At 40.3% G+C, this 21,323-nt stretch overlaps 1 protein-coding gene across 1 annotated transcript; it reads left to right on the top strand.

Moving 5' to 3' along the window:
• The first annotated feature begins 356 nt into the window (after positions 1 to 356).
• Positions 357 to 20,475, top strand: LOC140235599 (prostaglandin reductase-3-like). The gene is made up of 13 exons (XM_072315605.1): positions 357 to 411; positions 2,541 to 2,713; positions 4,201 to 4,288; positions 5,358 to 5,456; positions 6,355 to 6,453; positions 7,544 to 7,583; positions 8,371 to 8,399; positions 9,048 to 9,122; positions 9,680 to 9,751; positions 10,358 to 10,419; positions 11,424 to 11,523; positions 12,140 to 12,325; positions 18,859 to 20,475. The coding sequence occupies exons 2-13, from the start codon at positions 2,586 to 2,588 to the stop codon at positions 18,928 to 18,930; spliced, it is 1,050 nt and encodes a 349-aa protein (XP_072171706.1). The 5' UTR covers positions 357 to 411; positions 2,541 to 2,585; the 3' UTR covers positions 18,931 to 20,475.
• Positions 20,476 to 21,323: the final 848 nt, after the last annotated feature.

Genomic DNA, 21,323 nt, shown 5'->3' with positions numbered 1-21,323 from the left:
ATTAGCGACGAAAACTCTTGTCAGGTCCTCCGGCCCCATTTCACAAAAAGTTGATAGGATAATATATCAACTCTTGCTGGAATGACTATAGTCATAGTTCAGTAACGACAAGAATCCAGCTTCCTGATTGGCTGTTACTATTGGAAGTAGTCATTCCACCAAGAGTTGTCATCCTAATATATTTTATGAAATGGGGCCTCAGGCCCCATTTCATTAGGAGACAGGATTTAATCATTAGGATGACAGGATTTCATTAGGATGACAACTCTATGGTGATATTAGGATGAGGATGATTGTCTGTGCTCTACTAATTCGCATATATTTTAAACAGCGCCATCTATTGCAGCATCAGCTGTACAATCCTGCTGGCTGGTTAACGTGTTGTGGTATTTGTGAGTCTGACGAGTTTTGGTAAGTAAATCCCTCTTATCTTGACTTAAGCATCCTGTACGCGAAGTTCTATTTGTACATGTAGGAGGCGAGGGGTATGTTGACGATTCGTTGTTAATATCGGACATGTTAGATAAGAAAGAATGATATTTGCGATTGTTTACATTCTGTAATTTTTTCGGCTGTTCCAGCATTGGCAGCAACGTAACTCTGTCGACCAACCGAGCCAGAGTACACGGCGATGTCGGAGTCCAAATTCCGGTGACGAGTTGTAGGTCAGCTAATGACCTGTCATAATACCTGTTCTGTCTCTTTCCGCTCGCGCTCAGCTCTCCGCACACACTGCACTCGGTTCGATGACTACGCAAACATACTTCACATTTTGCTCTTGATCCCTTGTATATATCGAACTGTTCAACTTCTTCCACAAAAAAATGCAAAGTCATGGGCCAGTCTGCTGTAGTACCTCAAACTTAGCTCAAGTTCACTCGCACTCTGCTCTATATACATCAGGGGCGGATCCAGGAATTCTGTAAAGGGGGGGGGGGGGGGGCATGACAAATATGTCTGGTCGTGGTGCCACTTCCGGGTTTCATTTCATTGTTTTTCTTTTTATTTCTTTTGTTTTTTACGAAAAATAAAGGGGGTGGGGGGGCGTGCGCCGGTTGCGCCCCCCCTCTGGATCTGCCACTATACGACCTATGGCTATTGACATGATTGATGATTGCACAGGTTTTTTAATTGCAAGCTGCAACAACAACCCAACAAGGCTTCTCTCATCAGTAGGCCCTAAATTAAAATATTCGAAGGTAATATTTTTGTTATGTATTAATAATGTGGTATATGGGTAGCCCCGGAGACCTGCACGTTGGGGCTGGTCGCAGTTAGTACTATATAGGATCCAATTGCAGTGAACAACAACAAAAAAACTTAAGCAGGTTTCAGGTTCAAGGTCTACAAAAAGTTGTCACTTGTTGTATTGCGTTCCTGTGTTTGCTTTATCTCTTCCTGTAACATGTTACAAATTTGCATGGTAAAATGACTTGCTGTCACAATACTCGTCTTTGACACTATATTGTAAATTGCAGTTGTGAATTAATCATCATAAAAGAGTACTTAGTGAAGTCCAGATCAGAGTTTATTTAAATGAAGATTAACAATATTATTTCTGTTGTTATAATATGATTTGGCTCTCAGCTCATGGCACGGTCATGGTAATTTAAATCATCATGTGAGATAAAGGTAAAGGTGGTACTTTTCTTGCTGTAGTTTCAAAGTGTCTAAACTCACTGAACTTAATTGCAACTTTCAGCATTGGTTTTTTTTAAGGTCTAACTGTCTTTCATTTTTTTTTTTTAATACTGTACAGTTTGTAGTTGACCACTTTTATATAGTATCCTTAATCAAGCACAGTAGCCATGTTCAGACGTATTTCTAGTCGGAGTAAAAATTTATGGCACGGCAATAAAAATTCAAATTAATGCATATCTTACCACGACCCTTGTGTCCACATGATGGTCGTGGGAAGAAACTCCCGACCAATTTATGTGCGAGGGTTGGTGTAACTTCTGGAAGTGGTAGCGCCACGCTCGTCGACCATGCGATTGCACTTTTTACCAGTGGCATTTGTCTTCTCCATTCTTGTTGATGGAAATTTCTGCATGAGCGCTAGCTTCTTCGTTGCAATCGACTAGGTTAGAATTGCTCTAGACGCGCACGTGTATAGTCGCAAAATGTCGACATTGCGACTTGACCCATAGGAAGTTTTACCTAGGTTGTAAGGCATGTAAGTTCAAAGATACTCCGAGGGCTTGTCCGCACGGGCAATTTACTCCGACTGGCTAGTCGTGATAGCGAGATACACTGTACTCCTGAGGAAACTCAGGAGTATCTCGTTCGGAGGAAGAGGTCGTGGTAAGTTCCTCCGATCGGAGGAAGTTACCACGACCTTGTTCAGACCTACTCCGACCTATCCTCCGAAGTTACTCCGACCAAGCTTCCTCCGACCCTTCCTCCGAAGTTACTCCGACCAAAACTGCCTCCGTCTGAACACAGCTAGTATTAAATTATTATGGAGTAATGATTTGAAAAATGTCCATTTAATTGTCATGTCATTGTGTAAACTCTTGCATTTTCCCCTCTCTGTACAGCATTTTTTTAAAGTCAAGAGTCTTCACTCTAATTTGGAAGCAACTATGGCACTGCCAAATACTTTCCGAAAGATGGTCGTGAACCAGCTCACGACAAAGTTCCGCGAAGCAGTGAATATTGTCTCGGTCCCCATGGTGGAACCAGGACCATCAGAAGTTCTAATAAAAACAAGGTAGGCCTACACTTGTTATACTTGACTCAATTTTTTGTACCACTTCTGCTTCAAATATCACTATATATTGGAAATAGGTGAAATGAATTGCTCATTTATAAACAAAAGGGTGATCATTACGATCAAATCAACCATCAACAACGATGCTGATACCGTTAACCATTTCCGAATCCCCCCCCCCCCCACCCTTTGGGTTCTTGTCACCTTAGTAAAAACCGCAAATTGCATCAGTTATTACATGTATATTCTCTTTAATCTGAGCAACAATCATGCACAATCAATATCTTCCCGTCATGCGAACTATAACCAATCTAATTGATACTATTTAAACCAATCCAAAAACCCATGTATGACTCGTCAAAATGATGCAAAGGAGGAATCACATCTCCCTTCAATTGCGTAAACAACTTTCATCTCATTGAATCCTTTTCAAAACACAAAACACCTACAGCGTTACTCATACCTGAATCCAACTCAGTAATCTCCGTTGTGTATACAAGTTCCCGTCTGTCACATCGTACAAACCCGGATTGTCTCCAAAATCGGGATGATTGTCCAAAACTTTGACTTTTCCTCCGACGCAAAACGTGTCCTCTTCCTCTGGCCGTTCTTAGAGTGAATGAAACTCACGCCGTCTCTCCAAGCCGACCAGAGGAAGATTTCAGACCCAATCACTCTTTTCTTCCGAATTATTATTCTTTAATACTCTAAAATAATATTGGTTTTCCACAAAGCGAAATAAACATGAACATACCTTTCGAAAATCACAATGCCAGAAACTACTTATATCTGAAAATATCATAGCCGATGTTTTTATTCTATAATTTTCTCCAGGAGAATTGCTTGCTTGCTCGCGGATGACCACATGATGTCATCGCAAGTCAAGTGGTTTTCTACGAAATACATCCTGATTAAAGCTATTCTCCCGCTTTTTTGAAGCAAAAACAGCAATACAAATGGATTACACAGTATACAAATTCATTTTTAATCCTGTTCATGCACTGTAGGGAAGTGTTCTATTCCAAGCATCTTAATGAGCCATAATAACAACAATATTATCGAATTTACTTCTACCAACTAACAAATTAATCTTGTCAAATTTCCATATTATGACAGCAGGAATTAATCTATTATGTCTGGTGCTCATTGTTGTAGTTTCATTTGTCATGACAGTGTGAATGATTTATCAAATCAAAATACAGTCGGTCACAGCTGTTTCACTGTTGAGTATAGGTGAGTAGCTTTTTTATAAACAAATGCTCACATTGTCAATCTCTCGCCCCTGGTTTTCCCTTTCTCTCCCACCTTATTCTGCTCTTTCCTCCCCCTCTCTCACTGGCCCTATCTCTCCTTGTCTCTTTTTCTCCTTTTTTTCTTCCCCTTCTTCCTTCTCTCTATTTCTATCTCCTTCTCTCTGTCTAGAAACTCTCTCTCCTTTTCCCATCTTTTCACCTTTCTCTTTCCCCTCCTATTCTTTGACTGTCCAGATTTGTGGGAATCAATGCGTCGGAAATCAACATGTCTGCTGGCAGATATGAAGCAACTGGGAAACCTCCATTTGGTGCTGGGATGGAGGTATTTAAAGACAATATTGTCCTTAACTCTTTGTGTGCCATGGTGGAAACCCCCTGTGTGCCATGTTATTCTGAGGCACGAAGGTAGTCATGCTTTGAGAAAGAATTCTGTTTTTCCAATTTGTATAACTTCTACAAATTTCTTTAAGATGGGCATAATAGTAGGCAAAGTTAAAGTGGAATGTCAAACTTTGTTTCGATATAAATTGTATGACGAATCTATTTTCACTTTTTCTTTTGAATGACCAGTTGCTACATTACTGTAAAGGCATAACTTTTGCACATAAAACCGTGGTAGAAACTTAGAATTTACGAGCAAATCTAGTTGGAAACATCGCTTGATAGCCGACTACCACATAGAATGCAAGCCGTATATGAGAGGAACAAAAGCACGAGAAACGCTTTCATTGTGCCCCAGGATTAGCAGTAATTAGCAGTTTATCGATTGGTCTTGGCGGCTTTGTTTGTTGAGCAGAATATGCGAAGTTGGCACGCCGTCGACTGAGTCGGACGTGCGAACGTGGCACATAAAGAGTTAATATTTCATGCCCTGAACTTTGTTGAGAATATTTCTTGAAGTGATTTTGAACCGTTGCTGGTTTAAAAGCTAGATTCTTGTCTTCCCACAGCCCCCCCCCCCCTTTTTTTTTTTTTATAGTACATTGGATAGGGTCTACCACTTCACTTGGCCCTCCCTTTTTTTTTTCTTTACCCTGGAACTGGCTCCAGAAAAAAAAAAGAAAGAAAAAAAAAACAACAACAGCAAAATCGTTCTTAAGCTTCTTTTGTAACTTTTTTCTTTGTTTGTTTGTTTGCTGATTAAACCCGTAAGATGCACAAGAAATATAAACTGACCCACCCTCCCTTTTTAAAATGTGGAGCCGGCCTTGAAATTAACTATGTGAGTTACACAGTTGTTTTCTCTCAACCGATGCTTATAAAAATTAAACTTTTTCTGACATATGTATGTAGATGTATCATGTTACTGTACTGGTGTAGGCCTTCTGATTGAAAACTTTTTGCAGTATGTTCCGTGCATTGATCTTATGAACCTGACTACTTTTGTGCAGAGCGTTGGTGAAATCGTGAAAGTCGGCAGTGACGTGAAGAAGTTCAAGGTTGGTCAGTCCATTGCCGCCATGAATTTCGGTGCCTTTTCTGAGTACGCGGTAAGCACTTTTTGTTTAATAAAATGGGTCTATGAACTTTGGCATCAGCTTGTAAAATTTAATACCGGTACCGGTATAAAATTTCCAAACAGCGGTGACTGCTTTTTGATAGGCTGTGCAGAAGGACTTGTGAATTAAAACGATTATTTTAGGTATAAGTTGGGCATAAGTCCACTTACATGTATACAACCTTTCTGCTTACACATATTTTGCTAAAAAATAAAAAATGAAATAAAAAGAGAGCGCAAGGGATTAATTTCTCACTTCTGATGTTTCATATTCTTTTACACATTTGTTATGTTGGGTGTGTTGTGCTCAGTTTCGCAGATGAAATTTGCACGATCTGTGGACTAGGTTAAACTCCCTTTGTGAATAGATTCCAGTCGCGACTAACGGAGCATTGGTGTCTTCAAAGATCATGCCTCCAGAAAAAGATGAAGCACTCTGTTCCTCTGATTGAGGTCCTGTGTTGTGAGAGATCCTCAAAACAGAACACATTTATGACAAGAAGAATCATGTAAATTCTTCAAAATGGTTGTGGTGCTTTACAACCTTCGAAAATGGCACTGGTCAAACTATGTCATGGAATATCACCCTCTACAAATAAGATCTAGAATGCAATAAATTTGTCACTTTTTGACATTGGATAGGATGGATCCACCGTATATTCATCGAAATTTTGCATAGTAGGGTGATGCAGAGATGATATGAATTAGGCAAAAAAGCACACCCGTCTACACACATTGCACCCACACAGATACCTGAGGGAATAAGCTACAATTCCAAAGCTGTTATAAACCTTGTACAGCTGTACTGTATCTAAAAAAGTTGCATTTAGTCTTTTCTTTTGTTTGATTATTTGTCTTTTCCAAATGTTGCTATTTGTGTTTATGTCCAGGTGCTGCCAGAGAGCTTTGCCATTCCAATCCCAGCAGCCAAACCGGAGTTCATCACTCTCATGGTCAGCGGGATGACCGCTGACATCAGCCTGTCGGAGGTCAGTGTGCTTTCAGCCACGTTCTTGCATAATTGGGATAAATGGTTCAGGATGGCAGATACATGTACATGTACTAGAAGCACACATTGGCCGGCCTATATCTGAAGCCAATTAATGACTGTTCTGTGTTGCATAGGCCTCATGAGGCATTATGATTGAAACATGCTTTCCTGTCTGTTCATCAAAACATGAAGTTTTTTTTTTTTCATGACAACTTGAGAATGACAGGAAGTAAAAATTAGTCAATGTACATCATTATATTGTTCCAATACAAAGATGAGATTGCTGGATTGTGAGTAAAACACTTGAATTTTTGTATTGAGCCCATAGTGAAAAGCTGTGGTGAAGACAGTTTGACTTTTTGAGATTGATATACTTCTGACCATCAACCAATATCACTTGTATTACATCCTGTTAGAACTTAATGCTAGTGATATTGGTTGATGGTCTAGAGTCTCGGTACATGCTGTTGAAAATCGAGACAGAGTAACCTAGACCGTCAATCTCAGTGGTACAATTTATATTGTGCACTCCAATTTTAAGGAATGCTTTTTTTACAAATTTTGTTACCATTCAGGGCTCATCGCTAATATTTTTCTCCGATGGCCTGTTTGTGCCTCGAAAATGTTTAATTTGAAATTTTGGTGAGCCAAAAAGGAAATGTATTGACTTAAAAATGAAAGGACACATAATAATCCCTTTTGAGTCTTAGTTGCCCAGTTGGGCCACCAAAAGATAGCATTTTTGGAAAATTGGTGGCTGGACATCAAGTTTTAGTGACCTCGGGCCACTGGGCCACCAGTAATGTTGATCTCTGCAATGAAGTAAAAATTTAGGTCACCAAATTATTATCTCTACATCTTCCAATCCTGAGGGCTTTGTTATAAAGGGAGTCGCCTGTATTGTAGAGCATTGAGGCCCTTGTAAGAATGGGGTAAAATTACCCAATGCTATGATTTCCTGAACATAATCGCCATTTTGTCCTTGTGTTTCATTTTACTTGTCTACATCTTGCTCGATATTACGCTCTGTCGGGCTTGTCTGTGATTACATTTGATGTGCAGTATTTTGATATGTTTCTATTTGTTAGGTTGGTGACCTAAAATCAGGGGAGACTGTGCTGATTACAGGTTTGTATGCTTTGTGTTGGTTTAAAATCAGAGTTTCTGTTTGGCACCACACTATAATATTTTCCCCTGTTTTTTTTTTTTTTTTTTTTTTTGTTAATTAGTGAAATCTCAGGCATACGACAGGTGTAAATATTAACACCTTGCCAGTTTGGTGTCATCCACCGACCACTGGATCAGTATTACTTAAAAGTGCGTCATGAACTTTTCTCTCTTTCTTGTCTGTTACATTTAGCTTTAATTGTGGATGGAGAAGTATGGCACAGGATTTGAGCTGATGCACTATTACTTGGTGTCATGGTAACCTTAGAATCCTCCCATGTAACTGTATGCTTGGTAGCATCTAAGAGTTCACCCAAAGATACTCAAAATGAAAGAGAATTCATCATCTAGGGTTTAGTGGTGTTAATACTTACAGCCTCAAATCTCACATCCATGCAAATGTCAAAAAGATTATCTTGCCAACTCTTTAGTTCTTGATGTACAAAATGATATCATACTCCTTTTATCCCCTCAAAGAAAGAGCAAAATAATTTGGTGCTGTGTGGTATGATACTTCTGCATTCTTTTATTTAATTCTAAATACCATCATGAATATGTGACTCGGAAAGGTGAGTTTAACCTTTTTATTATCTCTTGAAGCCAATAAACATGATTGGAGAACGTGAACCTACATGTACATTGCATGCTTTGAAGTAATCATAGAGGGGATTAAAGCAAAGCATAATTTTCACCAATATTGACAAAGTCGTAGCCCATTTTATTCTGCTTCTGCTTTGTTTCTGAATAGCTGCTGCTGGTGGTACCGGACAGTTTGCAGTAAGTACAGTACTTGTTGCACTCTGTGAGCTTGTTGAGGGAACCCGACCCGACCTGGCCCGACCTGGCCTGACCCGACCTGGCCTGACCCGACCCGACTTGACCCGACCCGACCCGACCCGACCTGACCCGACCCCTAATCGGTGTGATGGAGCACAGGGGGTAGAGAAAAGAATGTGCAAAGGAGAGCTGGGGGGAAGCTGGATATGAAAGTGGGTGCGGTAGTGTTGGAAGAGTTCAGAGTAGCTGTGGATAAGGGGGGGGGGGGGAGGGATTCCAAGCATTGTTACACCAATGGACATTCTCCAGACAGAGAATCATGCCTATTTTATCATTGCTTGACTCTTTGATATGTTGTCTATTTAAGATTTTGAAGATGTGGACACAACAACAGTTGATAATATCGTAGAAGGGCACTTTTTTGTAGCTTTGCTTTAATAGTACATTGTATATTTTCTGCACAGATGAAACATAAAAGCTATATGCATCAAAGACAATAACTGTATAACCTTCCTCTCTTAACTGTGAGTAGTAGTGGGTATACATCTTGGTAGCTTCATCTACAGCTTCACACATTATGCATGCTTTAAAAGATATTCCATATATTAGGACCTATGACATATCAACCAACTAAACTTTTTGTTTCAGGTGCAGCTTGCCAAGCTTGCTGGCTGCCATGTGATTGGGACATGCTCTACAGACTCCAAGGTGGAATTTCTCAAGGTAAGGTCAATCCTCTATGGTGTAGTAATTGTATCCTGATTGTGAGACTACCATTATCTTTATTATTATTATTAATTTTTTTTTCTTCATGAAGACAACCTATTTTTATCTCTCTGTAGCGAAGCCCTGAAGTTCACTTTTTGGAAAAGTACTCAAAAGAAAAAAAGTTGCAAGGTTTTATTTTTAGGTCACAATGGAACCCCCCCCCCCCCCCAAAAAAAAAAGAAAAAAAAAAAAGAGGCATTATATGTGATGTGCAAGGATGTTATGATACAAGTTTTGTCAAAGTTAGCCGTAAAAATTGATCAGATGTAGTCTGTAGGAAGTGGTAATACATTATGTATTGATAACCACAGAAACCTTTTGGAGAATGATGCACACACATCAGATTCTATAACGAATGAATATGACTTAATTATCATCAATGATCATCATTTATGCTTGTGAGTAATAAACTGAACACAATGAAACTAGCAAGACTTGCAATGACTTTGGGCACATGATGAGTAAATTTTTGTTTCCTCTCCATAATCTGACATGTCGTCCTCTCTGATCAGAGCATTGGATGTGACCGTCCAGTCAACTACAAGAAGGAGAACCTCAAGCAAGTCCTCCGCTCTGAGTATCCGGTGAGATCTTTTGTTACCCCAAACAGGGATTTTTATGTCTTCTTTGTGTTTTCAATCTGTGATGGAAAAGGTGATTTGATTGGTAGTAACGAAAGCAATATCATAATACAGATTTAAATTTTGGGCATCTCTGCGAGGTTTTGCTGATCATAGAAATTTGCCAAGTTTGAAAACCCTGGTCAGTGAAATCAGACCTGCAACCACAGGATTATTTTGAAAGATTCTGACAGATAGATGATAATACTTTTTAAACGAAGTTGAAACCAGGAAAATGTAATTATGAGAAATGGTTAGTTGTATAGGTTCAACATGGCTGGACCTCTTTTAGATATGTTGGTTTTCATTGCACTGAATTACGTGAAAATCAATCAATTGTGATGAAATCTCCAGTATACTGTTAAAGATGTTACCAGAAAACCCACCCAATAAATATGAGAATTGTAAAGCTCAATTTAGATCTTCACCACAAAATGCAACTGTGTGTGTGTTGTGGATGGGTGCACTACAAAATGTTCTTTGCTACCACGGAGCTATATGTGTCGTGGTCAGATGCCTGCAGTTTTTGTCTTTAAAATTTAACACAAGACTATGCCCCTTTCTTCACAGGGAGGCATTGATGTAGTGTATGAGACCATCGGGGGAGAAATGTTTGACACCTGTCTGAAAGCGTGAGTTCCTTTCTTGACCAATGTTCTCCACTATTACAATTGTAGTTTGTTCCACAGCCTTCTTTAGCCATGCAATTATAACTACGCATCGTCCACTGTGGTTTTATCAAAATAGGCTTTCTGAAGCAGAATATGGTTAAAATCTTGAAATAGTATTAAAATGTTCTGTGAACTTTGCTCAGGTTGAGACAAACGGAACCACAGAAATTTTGCTGACTTGAGAGAGGTTTGCTGTAAATAGACTGTTATGATGATCGACTGTCATTGTTGATATTCAAGAGTACATTAAAAGCTGTTATTTTCACGAGGGTTTAACTTTCACGAATTTTGCAAATCACTGTTGGGCTGCAAATTTAACACCACTTGAAAATATCGCCGCCTGATCTTGACCACATTCAGTTTACAGGCAGGCATTAGTCCCAGGCATTAGTGCACTTCCTATAGTCTCGGCGTCAAATCACAAAAACAACATCCCATTAAAATATATTTCACAAAAATATCTGTATGCAAAAATATTGCAGTAGATTGCAGGAAGTATAAATCATTCAAGAATGAGCCGTCAAGGCTCGCTTCCAGATTCAGCTGTGTTCAGTGCTTGATGTCACCGTTGACCACGTTATGACTGCCAGCCCATGGTGTTTGTCTATTGCTGGACAGAGATTCCAGTAGATAAAATTCTAAATCCTACCATTCCTCTGGCTGCACCACTTTCCAGTGTATTTGCCAAAAACTATGTGACTATACCACCAGAGCTTCCAAGTCTTCTGATTCTGCATGAGGTTTCCTCAAAAATTTGATATGTCCTCATGTCTAGTGCACATTAAAATCCCTCTGATGATAATGCATATGACACACAAGCATCTCTCCCCAATATTGTCCTGTGGAATCTCCCTGACTTATGCTAGTGAATCTTGACAGCTCTTGCATTAGTTTAATTTTCAGTTTGTGTGTGTGTGTGTGTGTGTTTTAAGTTCTCTTTTCTGTTCTGTCTTGTGTCTGTACAGTTTAAACAACAAGGGAAGGTTGATTGTCATAGGCTTCATCACAAACTACCAACAGGATGGCCCCCTGGCTCCCAAGAATGAAGCTTCCTGGGCTTCTACAGTAAGCCCATTGGCTCGTCAGAATATAAAAGATATTTATAAGTTCGATTAAGTTTTGCAATCGTTTTGGCGGTTTTTCAAAAAGAGACATTAAATGTGTGTGGTAGTCCACTTTAAACGTGTATGTGATCGTTAGAATGATACAGAAATGAAAGCTTCAGCAGAAGTTTTGCCACTGTGTTTGCTGTTGCTTGAAGGAGACTGTTATATGCATCTGCAGTATTAAAGTTCACTTTTGTGATCGCTGTGATAAAATATCTTGTTGTATTTTGCTAGAATTTTACAGTATTTTGGAAAAAATGTGCAAATAAAGGGAATCGACAGTGTCTTCTTGATTACCAGTGAAGAGAGAGAGAAAAAAATAAAATGAGCAAAGTTGATCTACAGTCTTGCATGTTAATGAAAGGATGATTCTAGACAGATCTCATGATAGAGCTCAGACAATCAAACAAACAAACAAATGGCCATTTGGTAGTGATCATTAGGAACCAGTCGTCAAGGCTAGGGGACATGCACACCCGTGTAGGAACTTTGATGATGTAGTACAAAGGCCTACTCCATCTAATGTTATATCTTGATTATTTAGCTTGCTTGGAATTTGCTTTTTTGCCCAACAGGTTCTCTCAAAGTCTGCCTCCATACGTGGCTTTCTTCTGTTCCACTACGTCAACCTGTACTCAAGGTCGCTGACCAAATTGTCCAAACTCCTGATGACTGGGGACCTCAAAGTGGGCTACGATCTCGGCAAGCATGACGACAAGGGACCCTTCAAGGGCTTGGAAGGCATTTATGATGCTGTGGATGTAAGTAACAATTCCCTCCTTTAAAGGGATTGTACAGTTTTGGTTGAGACCTTATTTCAGGTTTCTAACATTTTTGGGTGAGATAATGAGAAACCTCTTATGAAATATGAAAGAGCATGTAATTCTATGAGGAATTCAATATTTATTTGATGAAAATTGGCTTTGAAATGGCTGAGATATCCAAAAAAAGAGTGATTCTAATAAAGTGTGGGACCCACACTTTATTACGATTGCTTTGTTTTACTGTATTTTTTGGATGTTTCAGTCATTCCAAACCCGATTTTCATCAAATAAACTATGAATTCCTCGTGAAGTGGTATGCTCTGTACTATATCATAAGTGTTTTCTTGGTATCTCGCAAAAAGTGGAGGTAAAGAGCCCAATTATCATCTCCACCAATACTGTACCATCCCTTTAAAGATCCATCGCCAGTATTGGTTGTGTTATATACAGTGTATGTAGTAATCTACGTTTGTGCACAATTGGCCTGCCGTAGTTGTCTCGGCCACGGCAATAAACCAGATCCAAACCTCATTCGAATCGTCTACGGTTTCCCCTTTTATTTACTGGCGTGGTGGCAGCTGGATGCGAATTTAACGCCATTAATTTGCTCTACCCTAGTCCAAGAGAAAGGAGAATCTCGCCTGATATACGCAGGAGTAGGCGTTCTGTTGTAATTTACAGTGATAATTCGGGTGACGTATATAGTATTTGGGCGATTTATAGTGTGTAGTCCCATGTAGTGATATGCACGTTGCATCAACAAAGCGATGCGCCGCCGTGGCCGGGTCCACCGGCTCCCCGTCGATGCAGCGACGCGCAGCCCCGGCCGCTGAGGCACCCAAGCGGGGGTGTCCCGCGGGCCAGCAGGTTGGCCTTGGCCAGCATTCCGCGTTGTCAGACGCGACAAAACGTGAACCTCCACACTTCCCTGCTACAGGGCAAGGGAATGATAATCGGGTCATACAGGTTGAAGTTCGAAGTGGCTCTGTCTGTAGTCTGATCAGTGAAACTGCAGCTGATATGCTTGGTTTAGAAATCCTTGTCGATGGGTCTGGATATGAGGATTACATTGATGTACCCCTTGGTCACTCAGGTGATCTTCCAGAGCTTGATATTGTTGGTATTGTTTCGTGTACATTATACCACTATGAGTGTGACTTGATGTTTAACGGTTTCGTTGTGGATGATCATGTGATGAATGACGGTGTCGATGTGCTCGCAGGTGCAGATTTCATGGAGCTAAATGATATTGCTGTTCGTCCCTCGAAAGGTCAGATTATGTTTGGAGATGATACTACGTACACTTATAGTGTCAGCGATCGATCCGCTGGCTATGATTCACGTAACAATCATCACGCACAAGCCGTTCATGTCAGTGTAATGGAGAAGGAGATACATGCGCATGATTACAACGAGTTTGAGTGTGAGATGGAAAGTACAGAGGATGCTGAAGCAGAGTGTAATTCACACAACATGCAGCCAATAGGTGTTGGTGTGGGCTTAATGGTGAAAGAGGCAAAAGTGCAAGATCCAGGGTTTGAATGTGAGATGTGGAATACAGAAGATGAAGTAATAGAGAGTGTGTTGCCGAATTATGATGATGGACAGAGTGAGATCACTGCTGTGGACAAAGGCGATTGGTTTGAGTGTGAACAGAAATATGGGACAAATTCTGACAGTGATTCATTGACTTTTGATCCTGCAGGTGTGGTTGGCATTGAAGTCTGTGATGTTGAGAGTCCCAATATGGCCATTCCCTCCACTGAGCCCTGCTCTGTTCCTCCCTTCCCTGAGCCCAGCTCTGTTCCTCCCTTCACTGAGCCCAGCTCTGGTCCTCCCTTCACTGAGCCCAGCTCTGTTCCTCCCTTCACTGAGCCCAGCTCTGTTACTCCCTCCACTGAGCCCAGCTCTGTTCCTCCCTTCACTGAGCCCAGCTCTGTTCCTCCCTTCACTGAGCCTAGCTCTGTGCCTCCCTTCACTGAGCCTAGCTTTGTTCCTCCCTTCACTGAGCCTAGCTCTGTTACTCCCTTCACTGAGTCTAGCACAGACATTTTCATGGGCAATACAAACCCTCACACTGACACTGACATTACATTCACAGACACTTCACACCAACCACAAGTGAATTCACACATACACTCACAGTCTAGCAACCAAGGTCAATACACGCGCATTGACAATTGGTGTAATACCTACAATGATCCTCAAAGTCACAATGAGCAGTACCAGTTTGTGGAAGCTACCTTGCCTCAAGGTTTCTCCAAGCTTCTTCCCAGTCAGACAGGTGAGGACGCTCTTTCTGTCACGGATCATGTCCCTCTACCCAAGGTGTCAACCCACATGGACATGCGTGTATTTGGCATTGATCGACATCGTGCTAGTCATGGTTCTGCCTGTGTGGAGAAGACCACCGCGACATTCACCCATCAGCCAGTCGATGTCCTCGGTACTCGTTTGCAGGGTGAAGTACCATCTTCTACAGGTTCTCCGCCTGGCTACTACCTCACTCCTGATGATGCCTCTCCCTCCTACACGCCGCCAGACAGTGAACACCAGTTCATGGTGGTCTTCAGCGTGGTCACCAAAATCCAACCAGAGGGTTTTCCTGCCTCCAACAATGCTGTTCGCCTCCGCCTCCCTATGGATGACGTTGGCCTCGCCGATCGTGACACACACCCGACCTGGAAGGCTCCACCATGGCACAACGGCCTGTGCCTGTCCCGTTTGTGGTCCGAAGGAGATCCCTCCCCCTCTCCCGATGATGGAGTCTCGCGTGCATTCTACCAGATGATCCCCACCAAACACTCATCTGATGATCCCCGAGCTCCTACCCATGGCTTCGCTGATGTGGGTATCATGGATGTCCTACTCCCCTGCGTGCTCCGGATCCCCCATCCCTCAGCACCCCCCGACTCCTCCCGCCCATCAGCGATAACCCATGGTCCTCCCATGCCCCTATCTCCTCCAGGTTAATTGGTCATTTCAGTTGTATTCTGTACCCATGTTTGTAGTGTGTATAAAGGTGCACAGTGTTAGGTGTGTGTTTTTGCAATTCACATATTTCCACATGCATCAACTGTATGTATCGTACGTTTTTATACCCACCTTTTTGTCATTGCGATAGGTAAACTTACATTTTGTAAAATTCTTTGGGTATCAATTGATGTTTTGATCATTTTGTGAACCCCTTTTTTTTCGTACAGTTTTCTGTTTTGATTTCTCGAGATCTGAATCTTTTTCAAGTAAAGGTTTTTGCCCTTTGGACTAAGGATGCAATGTGTGTTTGTAATTATTACCACTTTGGCTATCAGGCAGGAATATGGTGCCTTTTGTTTTTAGTGTTCCTAGTATGGCAGCTATGTACTACACTGTATTTCATCTTATACCAGTATTTAACCATACATGTAGATAGACTGGACATGTACGATTTTTGTCAGGGTTGATGTCAACATAATTATCAATGACTGTGTATGGCAATGCACAAGCCGTCTAGTTATTTTAATGCTTATTATTTCACCAGTTTCATTTTGACTCACAATAAGTTTGTTTTTGCAGCCTGTGCAAGTACATACAAGTATCTCATGCTGATGTCGTATTTAGCTAGCTATTATTTGTCACTTGTTTTTATTGATGGTCATAGAATGTATAGGACACATGAGTGGAATCTACTGGTATGTATGATTTTTTAAAGACAGTACACTTTTGTATTTGTCTGTTCGCTTTTTCGGATACATATGTGGTATACTCATATATTACTACAGGTATTGTATGTTGTTTTGTAAATATGGAGGATCAAAATTATGATAATTTTTTTTTAATACCAATGTTGATAAATGGTGGCAAACTTCCCGGCTGCCTGATTACTGTCCATGGTAAATTAGACTCGTATGACCGTATACATTGTATGTTTCCAGTACAGTATTACAGATTTGTAGTGTTATCATGCCCATGCCCCTTATTAGCACAGTTTTGTTAATTTTTCCCACAAGATTGGCACATATATGTACAGCTTAAACATACTTACCGGCATGTATTTTTATATAGTGTGGTTGTCTGGATTGTTTATTCACTATTATTGAGCAGGATTGATTCATGAAAACAAAACAGTGTTTCCCAGGTCTGCCCTGGTTATGTTATAATTCATATCCAGTTATGTTTTTATAAGTACCATGTACATTGCACGTGCTCAACTTAGTGAGGAATTTCATGTTTTATTCAGATGACCATGTATAGTTTATGTATCTGATTATGATATACACATGTATAGGGCTTTTCCAATTTTGTTATACTTCACTAGTGTCATGTTAGCGTAGTTAGTTAATTAATGGGGGAAGAGAAGATATTGGGATACAGTACACAATAGTGAGATTGTTGTGAAATGTGATTTGTGTTCAGTTGTTGTCAGAAATCTAGGAACAATATGATGTTGGTAATTGAGCGGAGTTTGGTGCAAATACAGTGTACCGGTAGTTTACATGAATATGATGATTTTGTGTTTTTTCGTGAAAATCGTAAAGCAAGTCAAGTTACATTTGTGTGTCGATATACTTGTATGCAGAGGTTAAATGGGCAAGATTTTTGTTGGACATTGATAGTCTGTATGATCAATGTGTTTATGCATAAGGTTATCAATTGTTTGTTGACAGCGATAGAGTTTTGTTATTAACTACAGTATAGTGATTGTTATCACAGTGATGGGTGATATGCTAACTGTTCAGTTGTGGTTTTACTTAGTGATTAGTTTCAGTTTTTTTAGAGTGTTTGTAACAGAGGCAAGTTTTGAGGTTGTATAAACATATGATTGATTGCTAATGGAAAGTAATGATTAAGCTGTCAGAGAACAGAGGAAGAAAGAAGAAGTCACGCCAGTATTGGTTGTGTTATATACAGTGTATGTAGTAATCTACGTTTGTGCACAATTGGCCTGCCGTAGTTGTCTCGGCCACGGCAATAAACCAGATCCAAACCTCATTCGAATCGTCTACGGTTTCCCCTTTTATTTACTGGCGCATGCCATGCATGCTGGTGTATTTTAGGAGCATTGTGGTGCTTCCCACAGAAGAAACGTAAAGATACATTGTATTACCTATTACATCATTTGCCAGTAAATGTGATGAAGGACAGATTTTGCTCCTCTCCCCTTTTTAGCTCACCTGAGCCAAAGGCTCAAGTGAGCTATTGCGATCACCCTTCGTCCGGCGTCCGTTGTGCGTCATGCGTCGTGCGTCGTGCGTAAACTTTTTACATTTTCATCTTCTTCTTGAAATCCCCAAGACCGATTTTCATCAAACTTGGCAGGTAGCATCCCTAGGTGGTTAGGAACTCAATTTGTTAAAATGGGCACCATGCCCCACCCAGGGGGCCCCCAGGGGGGCCCAAACCCCCCAAAATTAAGGAATCTATAAAAATCTTCTTCTCTAGAACCAGAAGTGATAGAGCTAAGTTGAAGTTTGCTCATGGCAGAATCAGGGGTGCCCCCCCTTGGGACCCAGGGGAGGGGGGTGGGGAGGGGTCCTAATGGGGCCTAAATTGTACATTTTCATCTTCTTCTTGAGAACCCCATGACCCATTTTCACCAAACTTGGCAGGTAGCATCCCTAGGGGGTTAGGATCTCAATTTGTTAAAATAGGCATCATGCCCCACCCAGGGGCCCCCCAGGGGGCCCAAACCCCCCAAAATGAAGGAATCTTTAAAAATCTTCTCTAGAATCAGAAGTGGTAGAGGTAGGATGATACTATGAGTGAGTACCTTAATGACTGTAGTTTCAAGTTTGTTCATAGCAGATCCAGGGGTGCCCCTTTGGGGGGGGGGGGGGGGTTGGGAAGGTCCAAATGGGGTCTGAATTGTACATTTTCATCTTCTTCCTGAAAACCTCATGATGGATTTTCGTCAAACTTGGCAGGTAGCATCCCTAGGGGGTCAGGATCTCAATTTATCAAAATGGGCACCATGCCCCACCCAGAGGGCCCCAGGGGGCCCCAATCCCCCAAATTAAGGAATCTAAAAAAAAATTGGGCCCTTATTGTACATTTTCATCTTCTACTTGAGAATGCCTCGTCAAATTTTAGTAGAGCTGTGAATAATTTAGATTAGTGACTGCGTGAAAGGTGAACTTGCGATACTCAGGTGAGCGCTAGACCCGCGGGTCTCTTGTTTAAAAGTCTTTTCATTGTTTTAAGGTGGGTTGTCAATTCAACCTTGTAACCTTGGTTGATATGCATTTGCTTACCTGAATCATGAATTTAAAATAATTATTCACGTCTCTGTACAGGCGACTCCTGTTGTAACAAAATCCTGGGGACCCGCAATTTGCTTTCACTGTATTGAAATTATGTCATAGCCAAACAATGAAGTATGAGAGTGTTTCATTAAAACCTTCATAAGTGCACTGTTCATACTATTACCCTTTGAGGAACAACATAATTTGTATGTATAAAACTAGGATATTATTGAGAATATGAATGTGCTTTTAATTATACACTAATTATACAAAAAAAATATGGCACTATTTTCTCTCTATCATTTTCAGTATCTGTATTCAAAGAAGAGCGAAGGGAAAATTGTGGTTGAGGTGAATCCAGAGGACACTGCCAAGCTGTGAAGCTGCCGGCGTGACAGCGACTTTTTCTGATGCCGATGATTGATGAATTCGTAGCATAATACCGATCAGTACTAGAATTACGTTTGAAATTTGCTTTAATTCCCTGTAATGAGATGATACGATATGCTGCCATCAATGTGTGGGCCGACATCATGCCTTTCTTAAGTGATATGCCGCCATGCAGTCTTCAAGTGTTTCACAGCCATGCAGTCTTTAAGTGTATCCATTCCTCTTCCAGCCAAGAAGCGGATACATGCAACTCAGGGAATGATCATCTATTGTGAATGTGAAATGTTTTCATTTTGGGAGTCCATGCTACGTTCAAGTCAGTAATTAATGCCAGAGTAGAGTCTAAGAGATGTGCAATACACATCAAGTCAGGTGTGATATTTGTCCATGTTCCTTTCAGACAAAACAAAAAATGAAACTGCAACTCTGTTAAACTTAATTTTCCACATCCAAATGTGTATAAAAACCACTTTTGTTTAAAAAATGAAATGGAAAAGAGTGTTGTATTGCTGTACCTTCATGGCAGTATACAATTGCACAGTAGACCACACTCATGCAGAACACTGGTATGAGAAACTGTCATTAGTGATTATTGCCTGAATGATGATGATTATGACATGTGATGCTAGAGGAGATCTTGAAGAATTGAAGAATTGCCCCTTTTTGCCAGACCAGCAGCCATCTCAGAAAGAATTGATTCTTACCTGATGGCAAATCAAGGGAATTGAAGCCTCTGATCATGAAAACCTTTGAAAAACCTTCTTCTTGATGAGTAGATGTATTTGAAGTGCATGGATGTTTGGAAAATGCAGGCAATTTTATTGGGCTTGTATGTAATGCCGTATGTGATTGATATAGAGTGTTTGTTTTTGTGCAGAACAGAAACTCCTGATTATGAACCTGAGAAATATTCATGCACGTGTACCTGGTACTGCATGATTGAAAAGTGTAGACAGTTTTATCCTGTGTATTCTAATTTTAATAGGGAGTTAATGTTTTACTGCAAAACAGAAACAAACCTGACTAGACTGAGAACACAAGAAATATTCATGTATGTTTTTGCATATACATTTCAAATGCAGTGCCCAAGAAAGAAACTGAAATACATGTATTGGCTCAACTTGAGAATTTAAATGGCACCAGAATTATTATTTTGCATCCAGGGGTCACTTTTAAAGGTGCAAAAATGCAAATTTCAGTGGTCAAATTGTGCCCCCAAACAGCCAGTGTGTTGTAGTTTTTGTACTTTTATTAGTATACAATGCATGCATTTAATCACCCGTAATGTTACTGCAATTTCACCACAATGTGGAAGCATTAAAGGTGCTAAATTCTAAGTTTTTATTGTAATTTTGTGATTAAGTGGTCACTTGAGAATGAGGGTTATAAGTCGGAGAATAAGGAATCATTCAATGTTTGTTCTGCATCTTGATTATTGTGCCGCTGCAATTGTAACTATTGTACATGTGTATAAAGTTGTACCTGTGTAATCATTTTCAAAGTTATGAGAAAAATGTATTAGATGTATTTCTCAATTTTTACAAACAAAAATGATTAAAGGGATATCAAAACCATTCTAGTGCTTGAATTGTTATTCAAATTTACTTCTTGTGCAGGTGATTACTGTGTCTGTGTGTGTGCAAAGTGAATATGTGTGTGATGCAGTCAACCTCGCCTAAGTTAGAATCCAAAGGGCCCAGGGAAAGTCCTTTGACTTGTGTTCATTTTGATTTACAGAACAGAATTATCATCTTTATATCCATCTGGGTAGAATTTGTCTTGACTTGTGCAAGGTTGACCAAAGGCAAGGTTGACTGTAATTTGTTCCTTACCTAAAGTGGACATCCCCCTTCCCCCCCCCCCCCCCAAAAAAAAGAGGTGAATGAGAGTTGGAAACAAGATGTACACTGTACATTATCAACCAGTGACTTGGGTTTAATCTTTTTCCCTTCTCACCATCTGCTTAGCTCCCTTTCTCACCACTTCTCTCTCTCTCTTGCTTATTTGACCTTGCGTAAGTGGAATGTCTTGTTAAGTCCTCTCTCTGTATATTCTATTGGTTTTAATTCCTCACGAGTCAAATTTTCTTGAAGTCAAAGCTATTTTTTCAGTCCAAATAGATGAAACTTGGGCAAAGTTAACTGTATACGTGTACTGTGTTTGTTATAGAAACAGAAGTGCAATACATTGTACAATGTATTACCAATCTTGTTTCTTTCCGAACTGTTCTTCCTTTTGTCCTTCGTTTTCCTTTCTCTCTTCTCTTTCTTCCCTGCTTTGACTTTTTTTCCCCCATCTCCTTATTTCATCCGTATTCTCATCGTTCTCTATAACTATTGTCTATATTAATCCATGTTCAGTTGTATCTACTACATGGCCTATTT

The sequence above is a fragment of the Diadema setosum genome, chromosome 12 (assembly GCF_964275005.1).
Source record: "Diadema setosum chromosome 12, eeDiaSeto1, whole genome shotgun sequence".
NCBI classification, from domain to species: Eukaryota; Metazoa; Echinodermata; class Echinoidea; order Diadematoida; family Diadematidae; genus Diadema; species Diadema setosum.
The sequence above is the reverse complement of the archived record's forward strand: the minus strand, read 5'-3'. Positions and strand labels throughout refer to the sequence as shown.

Bases quoted from the DNA above. Each gene is read 5' to 3' on its own strand.
- LOC140235599 (XM_072315605.1), top strand. From the start codon at position 2,586: ATGGCACTGCCAAATACTTTCCGAAAGATGGTCGTGAACCAGCTCACG. The intron at 4,289-5,357 runs GTATTTAAAGAC...ACTTTTGTGCAG, and splicing joins CATTTGGTGCTGGGATGGAG to AGCGTTGGTGAAATCGTGAA. The intron at 6,454-7,543 runs GTCAGTGTGCTT...TCTATTTGTTAG, and splicing joins CTGACATCAGCCTGTCGGAG to GTTGGTGACCTAAAATCAGG.